General features: G+C 40.7%; 1 protein-coding gene across 1 annotated transcript in view; it reads left to right on the forward strand.

Moving 5' to 3' along the window:
• The window catches only part of TG (thyroglobulin), a 156,078-nt gene that overhangs the window by 78,528 nt on the left and 61,670 nt on the right, over positions 1-15,880 (forward strand). The window contains exons 38-41 of the mRNA XM_071736933.1: positions 1,084-1,306; positions 5,268-5,361; positions 9,707-9,866; positions 14,453-14,652. Of these exons, the coding sequence (XP_071593034.1) occupies positions 1,084-1,306; positions 5,268-5,361; positions 9,707-9,866; positions 14,453-14,652 (677 nt within the window). The remainder of the gene's footprint in view (positions 1-1,083; positions 1,307-5,267; positions 5,362-9,706; positions 9,867-14,452; positions 14,653-15,880) is intronic.

A 15,880-nucleotide genomic window follows, 5' to 3' on the forward strand; every position in this document is an offset into this window, starting at 1 on the left:
TTTATTAGAAGTGACTAGAAATCAGGTAACAGTAGGAGAGGATAGGGAAGAAATATTTCCTTTTCTGATCACAGGTTTCTGTGAAGAACTGATACTCCAGGTTCCAACTTAAGTGAAGAAAAATCATAGGCTGACATTTGAAAGCTGGACTTATGTGTTTGTCTATTTATGTAGGTTTGGTTTTAGTCACTTAGAATACATTTAGTCACTTAGAATACATTGTTTCAGGAGAGAATTAGAACCAGGTACCACATCACTTAGCTCTATTTTAAAGTAAGAAATTGAAAAACTCTTCTCTGGATAGATCACAGATATTTCTCAAAGTCATTATATAAAAAAAGAAAAAAAATGACTTAAACTATAATGTCCTAATTCATAATTTTCTGAAAGCAAAAAATAAATTCAGATAAAAATTATATTTGATCAAAAATTGAGATAGTGGCCTAAATTGAAGTAAATGTGGCACTATTCACAACTGAGTGTGTGGCAAGAGACTTGGCCAGAACTTGCACTGGTGATCCTCATGGGGAGTGCAGCAATCCTGCGTGAGACCTTGGGGAATTTGGACATGGGCTGGGGGTATGCAACATTGCCTTCTGTTAAAGCTGTTCTGTCTCATGTGAGAAAACAGCCCCTGGAAAGGGTCTGAGGTGTGAGTCTTTCCTGCTTAGAGCCTGAACCTATGAGCTCTATGGTTGTCATTCCTCTCTCTGTGGTTATAACTTCTCTCTCTGACTTGCTTTTTTGATGGCTTAACATTGTGCTTTTTAGAGTCAGGGAAAACTCTAAAAATTATTTTTTTTTTTAGAAATGCTCAGATTTATATTCTAACGTAATGTCTGCTCTGGAAGAAATGTTTGAATAAGCATTAGAAAGTTAAATGTTTTTATCCAGCAGCTAACATCTAGCATAGCATGGAATATTTTATAAGGAGTGAATATCAACAAATTTATCTGTTTCATTTAAAGAAGTGAATTAGACACTTAACAGCTTAAAATTAATGGAAATGGGATTAATTTGCATTTCTGAAGTGATGCTAACTTGAAAAAGCAAATTGTTTTTCCCTTGTTCCCTCCCTGATAGATTTATTCCTGCCCATGTCTGAATCGGATTTAACCCCATCCGTTTACATCCCATCCCATGGAGATCTGATGGGCAGATCCCAGGTGATCCACATTGGCTCAGAGTGGAGAAGAATCAGGCAGTTCCTGGGGGTCCCATTTGCTGCCCCCCCTCTTGGGCAGAAGCGTTTTAGTCCTCCAGAGCCATTTGCTTGGGTGGAAACCTGGAATGCCACCTTGGCTCGGTAAGAAACCCCTTTGATCATCTGCAGAAGTGCTTCTCCATGCAGGTGTGAGAAAGTAGCTGGGATAATGACCATGGTATTCATGTCCTCTCTTGCAAAATAAGTGATAGGGTACAGATAAGTGCAAATTTGGGACTTTGTTTATCTAAAAGAGTAATTTCTCCATCGATATGTCACTGTGCAAGAGCACCTCGAGGAAAAAAGGCGGATTCCAGTACATTGCCTTGAATCTGTGCCTCCCACCAGCTGTCTGCTTTCAATCCATTTTCATTCTGTATTTATATATATAAATACATATTTATATATTTATAATCAGTGTTTATAATATTCATATAAATGCATTTTACTCCTGCTGAGCCAAACACTTTTAAAGTGAGTAATCAAACGGGAGCTCTTTAACACTGATGTAACCAGAAGCGTTGACCCTCAAACAGAAATTCTCAGCCCAGTGATGTCTAGATCAGGCTGAAGGACTCAGTCTTTTCCATCCAAAAACTATTAAAAGGCAAATACTTGCTAAATGCCTTAGAAAGAAATGCAGAAATTAAAAACATTTTAGGTAATGGCTTAAGAGGAAATGAATGCTAGGAGCTGGTTAAATTTTTTTTAAGTCCCTGTGTCTGATATTTTCCCCTTGGCTGGCCCTGGGTCTTCAGGGCTCTGAAGACATCACCATTGGTGAGTTTAGGTTGGAGGCACTCTGTGGACAGAAACTTTGTGTGCATGTGTGTGCTTCAGTCTTACAGCACGAGTCTTAATTTTGTTGCTTTGGGGAACCCCAGTGATAAATTGGGTATTTTTTAATTAAAGAGAAGAGGGTTTGGATGGTGCTACTTCGTACATCTGTGCTGTAGAACCTGTCAGGACAGTGGATTTCTTAAAAAGAAAAAACAAAACACAACAACACAACAAGTAGAAATGCAGCAACAACAAGACACAAGATATGAAAATGTGTCTTTCTCACAGTGCATCCCTGCCCCACATAATAGAGATCTAACTACAGGGCACACAAATCATGTTTGAGAGAGCCATGCTGCACATGTGCAGAGGAAACTGACACATGAGAGTTGGTACCAGACTGTGTGCCTATCAATAAAAAACAGACTATTTTTTTTTCTATCAGACACGAGGAGGTACAGGGAAGAGGAAAAAAAAGAATAAAAATTAAAAAATAGGAAAGAAGAGATTGAAGGTGCAGAGCAGTCAAAAGGAGAGTGTACAGTGAATTTTCTGTAGAGTTACAGAAACCAGGTCTAAAAGCTGAGGTTTAGTGACCTGAGAGCTTCCAGGAATCTGAGGTCTACTGAGATCCTGTGTGATCCTTCTACCCACATCTTGCCACACAGTCCTGTTCAATCCCTGGTACTGAGGGTGTTGGTTCTGTGGTTAGTGACAAACTACTTGAGTTAGTTGATCTGGCCAAGAGCTGGCATGGTTTAGGAACTGATAGATTTTGCAAGGGAGCTGAGAGAATGTCACCCTGCAGCCCTACAGATGAATCACCCCTTGCCTTCATGCAAATATACCCCAAGTCTACAGATTTAGAGACCTATCAGCTCTATTGAAGCTTTTGATCCCTTCATTACTCAGGATTTGTCTCTGAAGGTTTCTAGCAAATTCTATGATGAACTAAGTGAAAAGAGATGCAGTGTTGTCTTGGTGGTCTGGTCCCTCAGGTTACACCTGAGTTGTGGAGGTGGTCACAGTATAACCAGAGCAGCCACACAGCCCCTTGGCTGTTGGGAGGATCTGGTGCAATGTGGCTTTTTGTCTCCTCATCTGAAGGGTGATGTTGGGTTAGCACAGACACCACCAGCTCTTGGTGTCTGCAGACACAGCATGGGCTCTGCTCAGGCTTTGGTAAGAGCCATCTGCCTTTTCTGGTCTCTCTTTGAAGACCTGGCATTGCAATGAGCAGCCTGGATGAGATTTTCGAAGCAATTTAGGGACCTTAGTTAATCTGCTTCTGTCTGTTGAAGTCTCAGGGCTTCCTTAGGTGAGTGAAAAACGTAGACATTATGCTTTATTATTCAAAGAAAGTTAAAAAAATAATTATTTGAGCTTAGTACCATGGTAGCACAGAATGAGAGGGACCTCAGTCTCTTTTTGTATAAAATGTCTTGACATTTACTTTTTTTTAGGACTCTATTTTGCTGTTGCTGTTATATATACAATTTAGCTGTTGTATATGCAAAACTTTTGCATGTTTGCATATAGAAAATTCACATTAGCACAGTGTCATTGCCAACAGAAAAGAAATATTTATATATCAGCCTAGACCTGATGAAAGACTCAAAAAAGTACCCCAAACCAAACAACAACAGCAACACAAACAACAACAAAAAACCCCTTCTCCATCTGTGGAGTCTCCAGCTGCTGGAGGAGCTGTGGTCTTGCCTCACCAGGTGGCAGCCTTTCTCCAGCATCAGTCCTGTAATGAGGAGATGTTGAGAGCTTCAAGAGCTGGGAAAACTGATGAGGTGTTAGAAAAAAAAAAAATTTTAAAATTATCCATAAGCATGGGTGATGACTCCTTCTGCCCTGCAAAAAACTGGATGATTACTAATGTTCAACTTCTTGTCCTGGCTGGGTTCCTACTTTGTCTGCCTAAGATGGCTTGAGTAGTTTTGGTTGGAGGTGATGTGCTTCTCTTCATCAGTGTGAAGACTATACAGTGATATCACCATCCTAGGATCCTCCCTTATGGAACAATTTGTAGAATTGTATTAAAGCTGGTCCTTGTTCTATTAAATTCTTCATTCCTTCAGTGTAAAATATTGCAGGGATATAAAAAATGATAATTTAGAAATAATTCTCTTAGATACTACTATGTCTTCCATAACCTCTTTTGGATGCCTCCCCATAAACTTGTGCAGCTTTTCCATAATGTGGTGTACTCATTATGTGATGTAAATATGGCTGTGAAGTAGAAGGAACTGGCTTCAAAACAGCTTATATCTGAACTGCAAAAGTCATCTACCTGATTGTCCCTGTGGTGAGAGCTGAACATATGAGTCTCATACAGATGATGGCCAGAAAAAGGATTTTCTGTATGTGGCTAGCTGGATGGATTCCTTTAAAAGTTCTGCTAATTTTCTGCTATGGTGCTTGAAGCAAGATTTTTAAAATGCATTAAAAATTTTAAACTTACCATATTTTCCTACAGACCATTAAAACTTAAAATTAATATAAGTAAATATAGTCCATGAATTCTTCAAAATTATTAAACAACTGGCATGTCTGCAGGAAGTGGGTCACACAGGTGTACAGGCAGTAGCTGGGGGAGACCTGTGCCTGAGGTTGCCAGTCCTCCTGCTCCCCTTACATCATGCAAACTTTGTCCAGTTTATGTAAAGCATGAGTTTCCTGAAGGCTTGTTTTTGAGTTGCTAAGGTATAGATTAATAGAATTATAGATTGTTTTGAGTTGAAAGTGACCTTAAAGACCCCCTTGTGCTCACCCCCTTGCACATCTCCCTCTAGACCAGGTTGCTCAAAGCCCCATCCAACCTGGCCTTGAACACTTTCAGGGAGGAGGCATCCACAACTTCCCTAGGCAGCCTGTTCTAGTATCACACCAACCTGATAATAAAGAATTTCTTCCTAATGTCTAACCTAAATCCATCCTCTTCCAGTTTAAATATATCATCCCTTTCCTCATCTCTACATGCCCTTGTAAAAAGTCCCTCCTCAGCTTTCCTGTAGCCCCTTCAGGTGATGAAAGGCCACTATAAGGTCTCCCTGGAGCCTTCTCCAGGCTGAAAAACCCCCAACTCTCTCAGCCTCTCTTCATAGAAGTGCTCCAGCCCTCTGATCATCTTCATACCCTATAGTTTTAAATGTGATTGAGATCTACAGATTTACAGATCGTATAAACTTCGAGCATCAAAATATAAGGAAATAGCAGCATTGAAAAAGAGTACAAGCCTTTCCATTGTAATTTTCTGAATCTGTGTTTCTAGGGCAGCTTGTTGGCAGCCAGGAGATGGAGAGGCCCCATCCAACTCTGTCAGTGAAGATTGTCTGTATCTGAATGTCTTTGTTCCTGCCACCACTGTAAGTAGGAGATGGGCTGAATCTTTTTTTGTAGCTGAGCACTGTCTCTTTTTAAAGTACTTTTAATTGGCATGAATGGCTGTTTTTCATGTGGTGTTCTCAAAGCCCTGCAAGGTTAAATTAGGCACTCTGTTGTTTGTACTGGTGCAAAAGTTTTCCTATGGGATTTCTCTGAGCCGTGTTTGAGTAACAAGGAAGGCAGCAAATTAGGAAGCCAGAAATAAGAGCTAGACAAAGAGGGAAATGAAACACAACAAGAAGGTGGCACCAATGGAAGAGAAATCAAGGACAGAAATTGCAATACAATATGCCATGTCAACAGTTGTGCAGCAGCAGTTGAGGTTTTTTCACCCTCATCTGTATTGTTCCCCTGTTGACATCCGTGGGAACTGTTGAGGAGTGAGGGTAGCAAGAAATGCTAGATTTGTGCCCAACCCACAGAGCATAAAAATAGATGTTTTAAAGATGGCTGGGCCAATGGTAAAATCTGAGAAATTGTAATCTGAAAGCTCTTGGATTTCTCATTCTAAGCAAATATAAAATAAAACTTTAGAGGCAAGCTTAGATGATTAGCTAAACCCCTGGGGAGATGGGGCTAAAGATGCTGAATAACATCTAAAGCCCATTGAAGTATGAGCCCAGAGCACAGGAAGAGTTTTTCTTTCCACAATACTGGTAACTTTCAGAAGGTGACAGTGGTTATAATAGAAATTTATGAGTCTGTCATACTGCATGTCTGGAAAGAGCTGGTCTGTCTATCTGCCAGCAGCACAGAATGCCTTGCAGGCCCTTTTAATCACCAGAAATGCCAGCAGTCTGTTTGCTCCCTGCAGCACCAGATTGTCATTTTGCTTTGAGTGCAGTCATTGCTTATTGAAAACATCAGGTCACTGTCCCAGGCAGTTTGCCATCTCTGCTTAAGTGCTGCTTTCAAGATAGCTCTTTTGAAAGCATTGTATTTTCTACCATCTGATAGACTAAGCAGGCTTGACTTTTCTCCATGGCAATTCTAAGAACTGAATACCTCCTGTCTTTTGTAGGGGTGTAAGGTCCAATCCAGTCAGTCAAGTTTCACATGGGTAGGTCTAACCCAAGAGGGAACCAAAACTTCTGTTTTTGCAGAAGTAACTGGGAGCAGAAGGCATGGCATTTCCCTGTTTCTTCTTGTGGCAAGTTCTATTTTTTACTTTCATACTATATAGTTATAGCTATAGTTATATATTTTCAGGCCATGAAAAGTTAGCTTAGCTAGTAAATCCTGAATATAAAACCTCCCAGAGAGCAGCAGATGCAGAGGTCTTCCAGGAACATTTTTGAGCCTGAACAAGAGCACGGTGCAGAGGTTGTTACCTGCCACCAAAGGACTCTTTAAATGTCAAGCAGTGAAGAAGGTGAATGCCATCACCTCATTTTGCTTCCATAGCTGTGTGTGTACCACATAACTCTCCAAATAAAATGTCTGAGACTTTTTTCCACCTCTAAGCATCACTGCGTGTCACACTAGCGAAGCACAGCTGTGCTTCAGCTTGGTTTGCAAGTGGTTCAAATGTAAGATCAAGAATTAAAACTCTCCATAAATAAGAATAGAAAATTCTCTCCTCTTCTCCCATGCCATACACATGTTATTCCCATCCTTATCTCATAATTCCTCTTGCACTCAATTCTTTATAGAGCAAAAGCACTTGAGGTTGCCTGGCTCAGTAGATTTTAAATCTATCCTTTCCAAGTAGCTCATTAAATGTTTTTTTCAGAAGGCTGGAGAAGGTGGTTTTGAATATCATAAAGCCTTTCAGACTTCCAGCTACTTGCAGCTTCCTGGTGGATGCTGAACTGCTCCCTCCTTGAGGGTCTGCACGTAGGACATAAACCCCTAGAGGAATTAGACCATAGTGGAACTTGTGGGCTCTCCAGAAGACATTCCCCTGCCAGCTAAACCAGCAGGAGCCATCTGACAGTGCCCCAGCTGGAAGTCTTTGCACATATTTTACACCTCAAAATGCAATTGCCTGCATTTTGTTGCCAAGTACTGAGCACAGCCTTGCCCTGGGTGGTGTCCATGTGGCAGCTGTGAGGAACGTGCTGGCCTCACTGCCCCATGTGTGCCCCACTGCAGCCTGACAGGGACACTTGTAGTGCTGCATCTCAGCCTGGTACCAAATGGTAAGGAGTGAGGAGTCTGGCTTCAGAAGGCTTTAGGTCAGGTCTTTTATTTCTTTTGTCTTAAAGCTCTTTTTCCTGACAGATTTAATTCCAGTAGTTAATTGAATGAGAACAAGGCTTGGGGGAAAATCACCTATATTCAAAATACATTATCTATCAGCTAATGTATAGTAAAGAATTAATTGGCTACTAATTATAGATAGATAGGTGATATGGAATACATTATCAGACATAATTCAGTTATAGCATGAAAATAACTGTGTTGTGTTGTTAAAATGGCTAAGAAGGAACGGAAAGGAAATTATGTTGAACATCCTCTCATCTAAAATGTCCAAATCCATGAACTCTGAGACTGAAATCCCTTAGGATTAAAACCCAAATTATTTGTCATGATATCTTACTTGTACATAGAAGAGGGTTTCTATTTGCTCTATGCAGACCAGCAATGGGAATGCTATGTTGGGCATATCCCCAGTGCTAACTTCTCACAAACTGCTCCATATCTATCACAGCAGTCTTCTCTTTGCCATTCTTAACTTTTATTTCCCCCCTTCACCTTTCTTAAGCTTTTCATCTGTAGAACACTGGGTAAAGTTGCTCAGCATAGTGTTATATACAGGACAGCTGGAGGTCATGGTCAATGCAGGCCATGGATGTCTGGGAACTGCCTGGTTCCAAACTCAGGTTTAACCATTCTGAGCTGAGGGGAAGGAGCAGGCTCAGCATCATGTGTCATGGCTCAATGTGGTTGTGTTTTAGCATGAATTTCTATGTGAAAACACTGTCTGTCTTTGTTTTCTTTGTCCTTGTCTCTGTCTGTGCTGTGTGCAGTGCAGAAATGGGAAGCAGGGAGAAGGGACTTTGAATGAGGCAATTTCTATTCAGGAGCAGAAGTTCCTGAGAGAGAACAGCATGTTTTGGTGCTTGCAGTTTCTGGGGTTTTCTTGGTAGCTTTGTCTTGTATTCACAAGAAGCCTCTGAAATGATTCTCCAGACAGACAAGTGGGCAGTGTACACAGACATGATAAACTGAGGGCTACTGAGGGAAGTTTGCCTCCTATCCTGTAATTTTGCAGGAGGCTGCAACCATCACTTCTCTGCTGCTTCTCCCTGTACCATTTTGCTGGAGATGTCCTTTGCCAGAGCAGATGGGACTGCTGTGTTTAGCTAAGCTCCATCCAGAAAATAACAGGAGCAGAGCCCAATCCCCTCTAGCTGCAGGGATAAACAAACCCCAGATACACTTTGATGCTGCTGCAGTAGGCACCAACCCTACACTGAAAAAAACCCAGCAGCTGCCAGAATGGAAAGCAGGACAAGTTGGTGTGTATGAGCTGCTGATGAGCGGAGGAGAGGACCCTCCTTCAAGACAGTCCCAAAGTGGGCAATAGGGGATGAAAGTACTGAGTGGAAAATTGGAATTGTACTCTGTAAAAAATCCTTCTGAGCATTGGAGCAAGTTATTCTGCTTTTTGCAGCAGGTTGAAAAAACAAAACAAAACCCCTCCATATGTTTCACTTGGGTTTCTGCTGAGTTTCATCTTGACAGAGCTGTAACCTGCTGGTAAATGCTGAAGGGTTCTGCATTTGAGATGCTCTCACACCAGCAGCCTGGCTGCAAGGGGGGTCCACACAGATGGGGTGCTGCTTTTGGAATCCAAATGGGATCCATGGAATCATAGAGAGGTTCGGATTGGAAAGGAACATTAAAGATCATGTAGTTTCAATTCTCTGATATGGGAATCTTTCACTAAATCAGGTTGCTTAAAGCCCCATTCAACCTGGCCTTGAACAGTTACAGGGAGGGTCGTACACAACTTCCCTGGGCCTGTGCCAGTGTCTCACCACCCTCACACTACAGAATTTATTCCTAATGTCTAGCCTAAATCTACCCTCTTCCAGTTTTAACCAGTATCACTCACCCTATCACTATATGCCCTTTCATAAAGTTTCTCCCCAGCTTTCCTGTAGCCTCTTCAGATATTGGAAGGCCACTTAAAAGGTCTAAAACTTTCAACCCCAACCCTCTCAGCCTAGAATGGCCATATATCCTCTCATTATAGTCACGGCTAAAGACCTGTGAATGCTTTAGTTAACGTTAGGGGGGGAAGATGCTTGTGAGAACATCAGTGACCTACCAAAGCAGTTGGCTACAGAAATATTACCCTGGTTATTTTCATGGCAGGTCAAAAACATGTCAGTGCTGCTGTTCTTCCACAATGGAGGGAGTTACAATGCTGAGATGGGAAAGACAACCATAGATGGATCCTACCTAGCTGCCATCAGTAACATCATTGTTGTTACAGCAAGCTACCGGGTTGGTGTTTTTGGCTTCCTTAGTACTGGTAAGTCATGGATTTCTAGAACAAACACAGCTATGGGCTAAAATGCATTCTGTAATACTTCTGTTTCCAAGTAACAAAACAAACCAAAACCAAACAACAAAAAAGACTGTGCAAAGAGATAAGAACAAAAATACCCAAGCATCCATATCAAAATAGTGGCTAATATTTCATTGCAAATGAAATTGTGCATATTGGTTTTTGCAGATACATACAAAGACCTGTTAGGCAGTAAATTTCTTCTCATTTCAGTGACTTGTCATTCAGGGTATGGTTTTCAATGTCTACAACTTGCAGCTGTTCCATCCATGACATTTTGATAATGCTCAATTGTGCTAATGCAAATTATTGCCATGTTGAAAATTACTGACTATTATGCAAATTTTGAGATGTCAAAACACAAATTCACCTCTCCCTGCTTATCTTAGAGATTATTTTTTTCATTTTGCCTTTTATTAGATTTCCCTTTTTAAGCAAGTAGGGAACACTTTTCTTTCTACCATCTCTCAATTCTGGCTGAGGCAGAGGAACTTAAGGTAAAGAGGCATGGAGAGAAAATGCAACAACTGCAAGTGGAGCTATGGCTGCACTGGTCTGGTGGCAATCCTTGGTCTCTTTAGTGGACATTTTAGTGCTTTTATAGCCTTCAGGAGGTTATGTTTGCTGTGTCTGCAAATACCTGACTTACATACATAGCTTTATGAGCCTTTTGAGTATTTATTGCTAGTGACACTGGGTGGATTTTGTCCAGTTTGGGGTTATAGCTCCAGCTCTTGGTTATCGTTTCTCTTCCCTATTTTACTGTTTTGTTCAAAGCCCACTCCCAGCAAAGCCTGTTTTTCATTCAGTAACTACAGAGCTGGCACTCCAAACTCATGTAGGTATGCAGTTGGTATCTGGGGAAAGAATCACTGTTTTCATTAGTGCAAACCTGGTGCTCACGGAAGTGATACCTTGGCTTCATTCTGGCTCCAGAACGCATCGTGGACACCTGCTGAGTGAGCTCCCATGAGGCAGCATCACCCACATGTCACCCACTCACCTCCCTCGGCCCTCAATTTCATCCTCGGTGGAAGCTGCTAGCTGAGCTGAATATTATCTAAAAGTGTTTATATGATGGTCCATAATTTAGGGATCAGGAAAATTATCCAGTCTTTTTTTCCTAAGGATCTGTGCACGCGTGTCCCAAGAAGTCAGTGCGTGAGCTCTGTCTACTGAATTTGCATTCCCACAAACCTTCAAGGAGGGGTGATCCATTACAGGTAGGGAGTGTACAGGGACCTTATCCTTCTCTGTACTGTGGAGCTGTGGCCAGGAAAAAGTGCAGTCCTTGCTGGCCTCTTCCCCTGTGGGAAATCTTTGGTATGAAGTTGGGAAAATCCTCTTGCTCCAGAGTGAACTGGAGAAAGTAGAAAAAACTCTTTGCAGGATACATTGGAGCAAGCTAAGCACTACAGTCATGGGAAGCCTTCAAAATTCCTTCAGTGCCACACTCCTGTCTTCTTTATATCCCATTTTGCCCATGGGGTGTGATGAGCTTTGGTATTTCTCCACCAGACTGCCTGTCAGCATGGGTTTCCAGTCACACCTATCCTGGTGAGTGATATTCCCACTGCAAGATCTATTTTTTTGTCCACCTCAGGTTGGGGGAGTACCTCTGACTCCTTCTGTACATGACCAGGAGCCACTGAGAATTTTCAATGATGGTTATCATGCTGGGTCAAATTCTACAAAGAGCTTTTCTCAAGACCCAAATGATATTGCAGGGTTGTTTCCATTCTTACTGAAAAACTTGGACAAATCCTGGTCCTTTGGAAATTTTGCCATTAGTTTCAAGGGTGGCAGGAGCTCACCCTTAGGACTGTGGGTCCTAAGGTATCTTAGAAGACCCTGAATTTATGAACAGGAGTTCTGATCTTGTGAGCTGTATCACTTCCATTGTCCAACTAAGCCAAGTACACAGTCCTCTCATGTTGGCCTGCATAAATTGCAAAACTAGAAATGAAGATGTTAAATGCAGATTTGACAGGAAGAAGGGCAGTGAAAACAAGAGATTCCCTCTTTTTCTCTTTGTTTTTATAGTTAGTACTTTTTTCTGGTTCTGCCTTCTCTTTGATAGGGCTTTTGCTGACAGTAAAAAAGCTGTTATTCTTCTACATGTAGAGGATGTTTAATTTGCTGTCACCCGTTAATGTTACAAAAAGTGGTGCACATTATTACTAGTGCCTTCACTTCTCAGAAAAGTTAGGTGAATTGCTAATGATATGTATGGCAAGAGTATGGAGAGGAGAGTCACATTTTTACACCTGGTTCTTTTAGGAGCCCACGAGACCATGTAAAACAGGCTGATTTTGGTGCTTAAATTTATCCCTATTGTTCTTCTCCACTTTAATAACAACAGAAATGCATATGTTTGTCATTGTTGACTTCCTTCTGGACACCATTTTCTTTTCATTTTCCTGTGGTCCCTGGGAACGTGATCCTTTCCTGCAAAAAGACCACTTGTAAGATTTACATCCAAGCCTATCACTCAAGCAGTGGAAAAGATTCCTGGCAGACACATTTCTCTTGGTCTAAATAAGAATGGCTGTGCATGCATCTATTCCCCAGTGTGGTACATTTCATGACATGGCTGTTGTTTATGCCAGGGCAGAAGGAACTGGTTATATTTCCCTTCCCAGTCTTGTTTTGTGTACTGGTAGTGAGGCACATCGTGTGGCTAAAGCATTGACATGGATTTTACTTTCTCTGCAGAGGTTTCATGAGGCATGCACCAAGGCCTTGAGATGAGGTTTCCTCTTTAACAGTGTAGAGTGTGTTTACTGCTGGATTGAGAACCCCTGGAACTACTTATGGTGTACAGAACAAACTAAAAAACCCTAAAACTAAAGTAGGGAAAGTTCTTCTTCTATTGTTTCAGTGATGTGGCTTGTCCTGATCATCTGAAACTGTGGCAATAGGTGGAGGTTTGTAGCTTAAACTGGTACCCATGGTACCTCAACAATACCTTATGGTAGACACATGGATATCTACTACAGGATGGATGCTTTCAATTGGACTTTACCTGAAACAGAGCCACCTGTCAACAGAGCAGCAGCTTTTCATTCCACTATCCATTCATTTTAATTCCCTAGTTATTGATTTTACCCTTACTTTAAAATTGTACTATTTAAGCTTGGCAGTGGAAGAAACAAATAGTTTCAGCTGTGTTTCTATTCCTGTTTTTTCTATCTTGTCTTGGGTTTTTTTCCAAGTTTTGCATGTGGAGAATTTAAAATCATTAAAAATGAATGGCTCATTGTGGATTAAAAAGAAGTAGACAGTGAGTAATCATTTTCTGTTCCTTTCTTAGGAACTGTGTAAGAATGACTTATTTCTGCTTTTGTTGTATAATTAAGCTTGCCTAGGGGGCTTGCATCATTAGATGCTTTTAGCTTCAGTTTCCTATTAGTCAAAATGTCAGGTTACCAGTAGCTGCTGTTGCAAAGAAAGTAGTATTTTCTGTGGTGATAGCTAAGGATAGGGAGTCCATGATTAAGTACTTTTCTTTTGTTTTAATGGGAACAAAACCATGAATACATGCCACTCAGATCTCTATCAGTTAGACATAAGTAAATTTCAAATTATATATATGAACATATTATATGAACATATTATAAAATATAAAATAATATTTGTATGTGTGCAATGAAATGCAAAATGATGTGACTTAGAGATGACTGGTCTGACAGGTAAGTGTAAAAGAGATCTTGGAAGCAGAAAGATGCTCTCAGGTGTACTCCAGGGAAACAGGTGATTGAATTTGGCAAACACACTGATTTTTGTTTGTTTGTTTGTTTGTTTTTATTTAATTTTAAATTCAAGACATTTATTTAGAAAAAAATAATCTCTTGGCCTTGTTTTATGGATTAGTGAGCCTGGATTCATGTCTCCTGTCTGTGAGGTGTCCAAATGCAGCTTAGAAGTTAAAGTGTTATTTTAACATGATCAGGACAAGTAGGTACCTCCAGGGATGAAGTTGATATAGCTGCTAATTATATTAACTTTCTGTGAACTATTGTTTCTTGTATTTTATCAACTTACTCAAGTCTTGTAATGAAATACATTAACACTATGATATGGGACTTGGATAAAAATCTCCTGCAGAATGGCATCTAGAGAGACATCAGATGTTTTTGAAAGTGCTGCAAATTAAATGGAATAATGTTACTCTTAGTTGCATCCCAGCCCTAGTATGGGTACAGAATATTCTTCTGCAGATAGAGACAACAAAGTCCTCTACTCTGGCTTGCATCATGATTATAATATGAAATGTTGCTAGTTTGGTTAGGAAAGTCTTACAAAATACTGGATTATTTCAGGTTCTTAATGAGTAAGTGTAGCACTGAGTGCTGTCTCTTAAATTCTTTGAGTGGTAAAAACTGGAATGAAGTCTATTAACATAGTGATGGCCTTGGAAAAAACCTCATCAGTCTTGTAAGCTCCAGTATCAGTTTTGTCAAGGTTCAGCTGCTAAAATCATAACAATCAAAATTGCAGGCGTTTAGTTTTATTTCTTTTCAGACCTATTTATTTATTTTCCATAATAGGTTCTCCTGAGGTGAGTGGAAATGCTGGCCTTTTGGATCAGCTGGCAGCTCTGAAGTGGGTTCAGCAGAACATTGCCAGCTTTGGAGGAGATCCAAGCCAGGTTTCTTTAGGAGCTGACCGTGGCGGGGCTGACATTGCCAGCATTCACCTGCTCACAGGGACAGCAGATCTGGACCTCTTCAGGAGGGTGTTGTTGATGGTAAGTCCCATTCCTGCCTCTTTGACTTCTTTGTGAAAGGATGTTGTTACAGACAGGAGGATGTTGCAGTGTGTGGGTGTGGGGTTTCTTTCATCCATACCTAGGTAGCTCTCATTATTTTTGATCTCACCTGTGGCTGCTGTCTCCAGGAACTGGGTGCTTTACAAGGATGTACAAGAGATGCATTTTGGTGATTGATTTACTCATAGTAAGAATCTGGTTTTCGTCACTGTGGTTTTTTGTGTATTAAATAAATAGTCTTGTTTCCTGACATGTAGGTACAACAGGTTAGTTTCTGTTCCATAAATACAGTTGTTGATCACCAGTTTTTAGAAACTAAAGCTGTTGGGCCAAGCATCCGCATATTTAAAGTATCCAATGTTTTTTCTGATCTCATGGGAGATTTCATTTAAAAGAAAAAGCAAGTTTCAGAGAGAGAGTAAAAATCTGTTTACCCACGGGCTTGTTTGCTGTCAACTAGGACCGTTTTCACAGTCACCCCAAGTGATCTGTATTTTTACAGCCCTTTCCATGTCAAATCTCAGGACTTTGAAGTCAGTTGTATCAGCTTTGAGATTATCATTGGTCTTTACAGCCTCAAGATGAGAGCAGCATGCTCTGAAATGATGCTGAATCTGTAGTGCAGGGTTGCTCTCTCTGCTAGCAGTGTTCACTTAAAACATCAGCAGAGGAACAGAAGTTTTTGGTCCAGGAAACCTATGGCCCAATTAATAAAATCTTGCTTGAAAATAATTACATCTCTATTTACTTGGCTTTTTTTTTTTGTCAGTGTCTCCTTGCTCCAGGAAACGTAATTTGCCTTTTGCATCCTCATGTCTCAATAAGATTTCTTTAACTGTATCACTCTAGTGAGGTGAACAAAGAAAGCTGTTGAAAATTACTGTTCAGTAGTTGGTTTTTCTGCATTCTCACATAATTCATCACACAGTTCCTAGATTTTTACCCAGTTTTTGACATAGCACTAGATTTGCTGGTAGACCTAGAGTCCTCTAGTTCTTTTTTCTCAGATTACAGTTCCATCCTACTCTTCCTCTGAATTCACAAGTCCTTTACTGACATGGCTCAGGATGTGGCCTGGTGAAAGCTGTAATGAGGTACAGAGCAATTTACCACTTGAGCAACTGATAAAAGAGAAATGCAAGGACCTGTTTGCTTATCACTGTTGCTGGAGTGTGGCTCCATATTCTCTCTTTTCTTTTAAGGCTTG

This window comes from Heliangelus exortis, chromosome 2, assembly GCF_036169615.1.
Source record: "Heliangelus exortis chromosome 2, bHelExo1.hap1, whole genome shotgun sequence".
In the NCBI taxonomy this organism is placed as follows: domain Eukaryota; kingdom Metazoa; phylum Chordata; class Aves; order Apodiformes; family Trochilidae; genus Heliangelus; species Heliangelus exortis.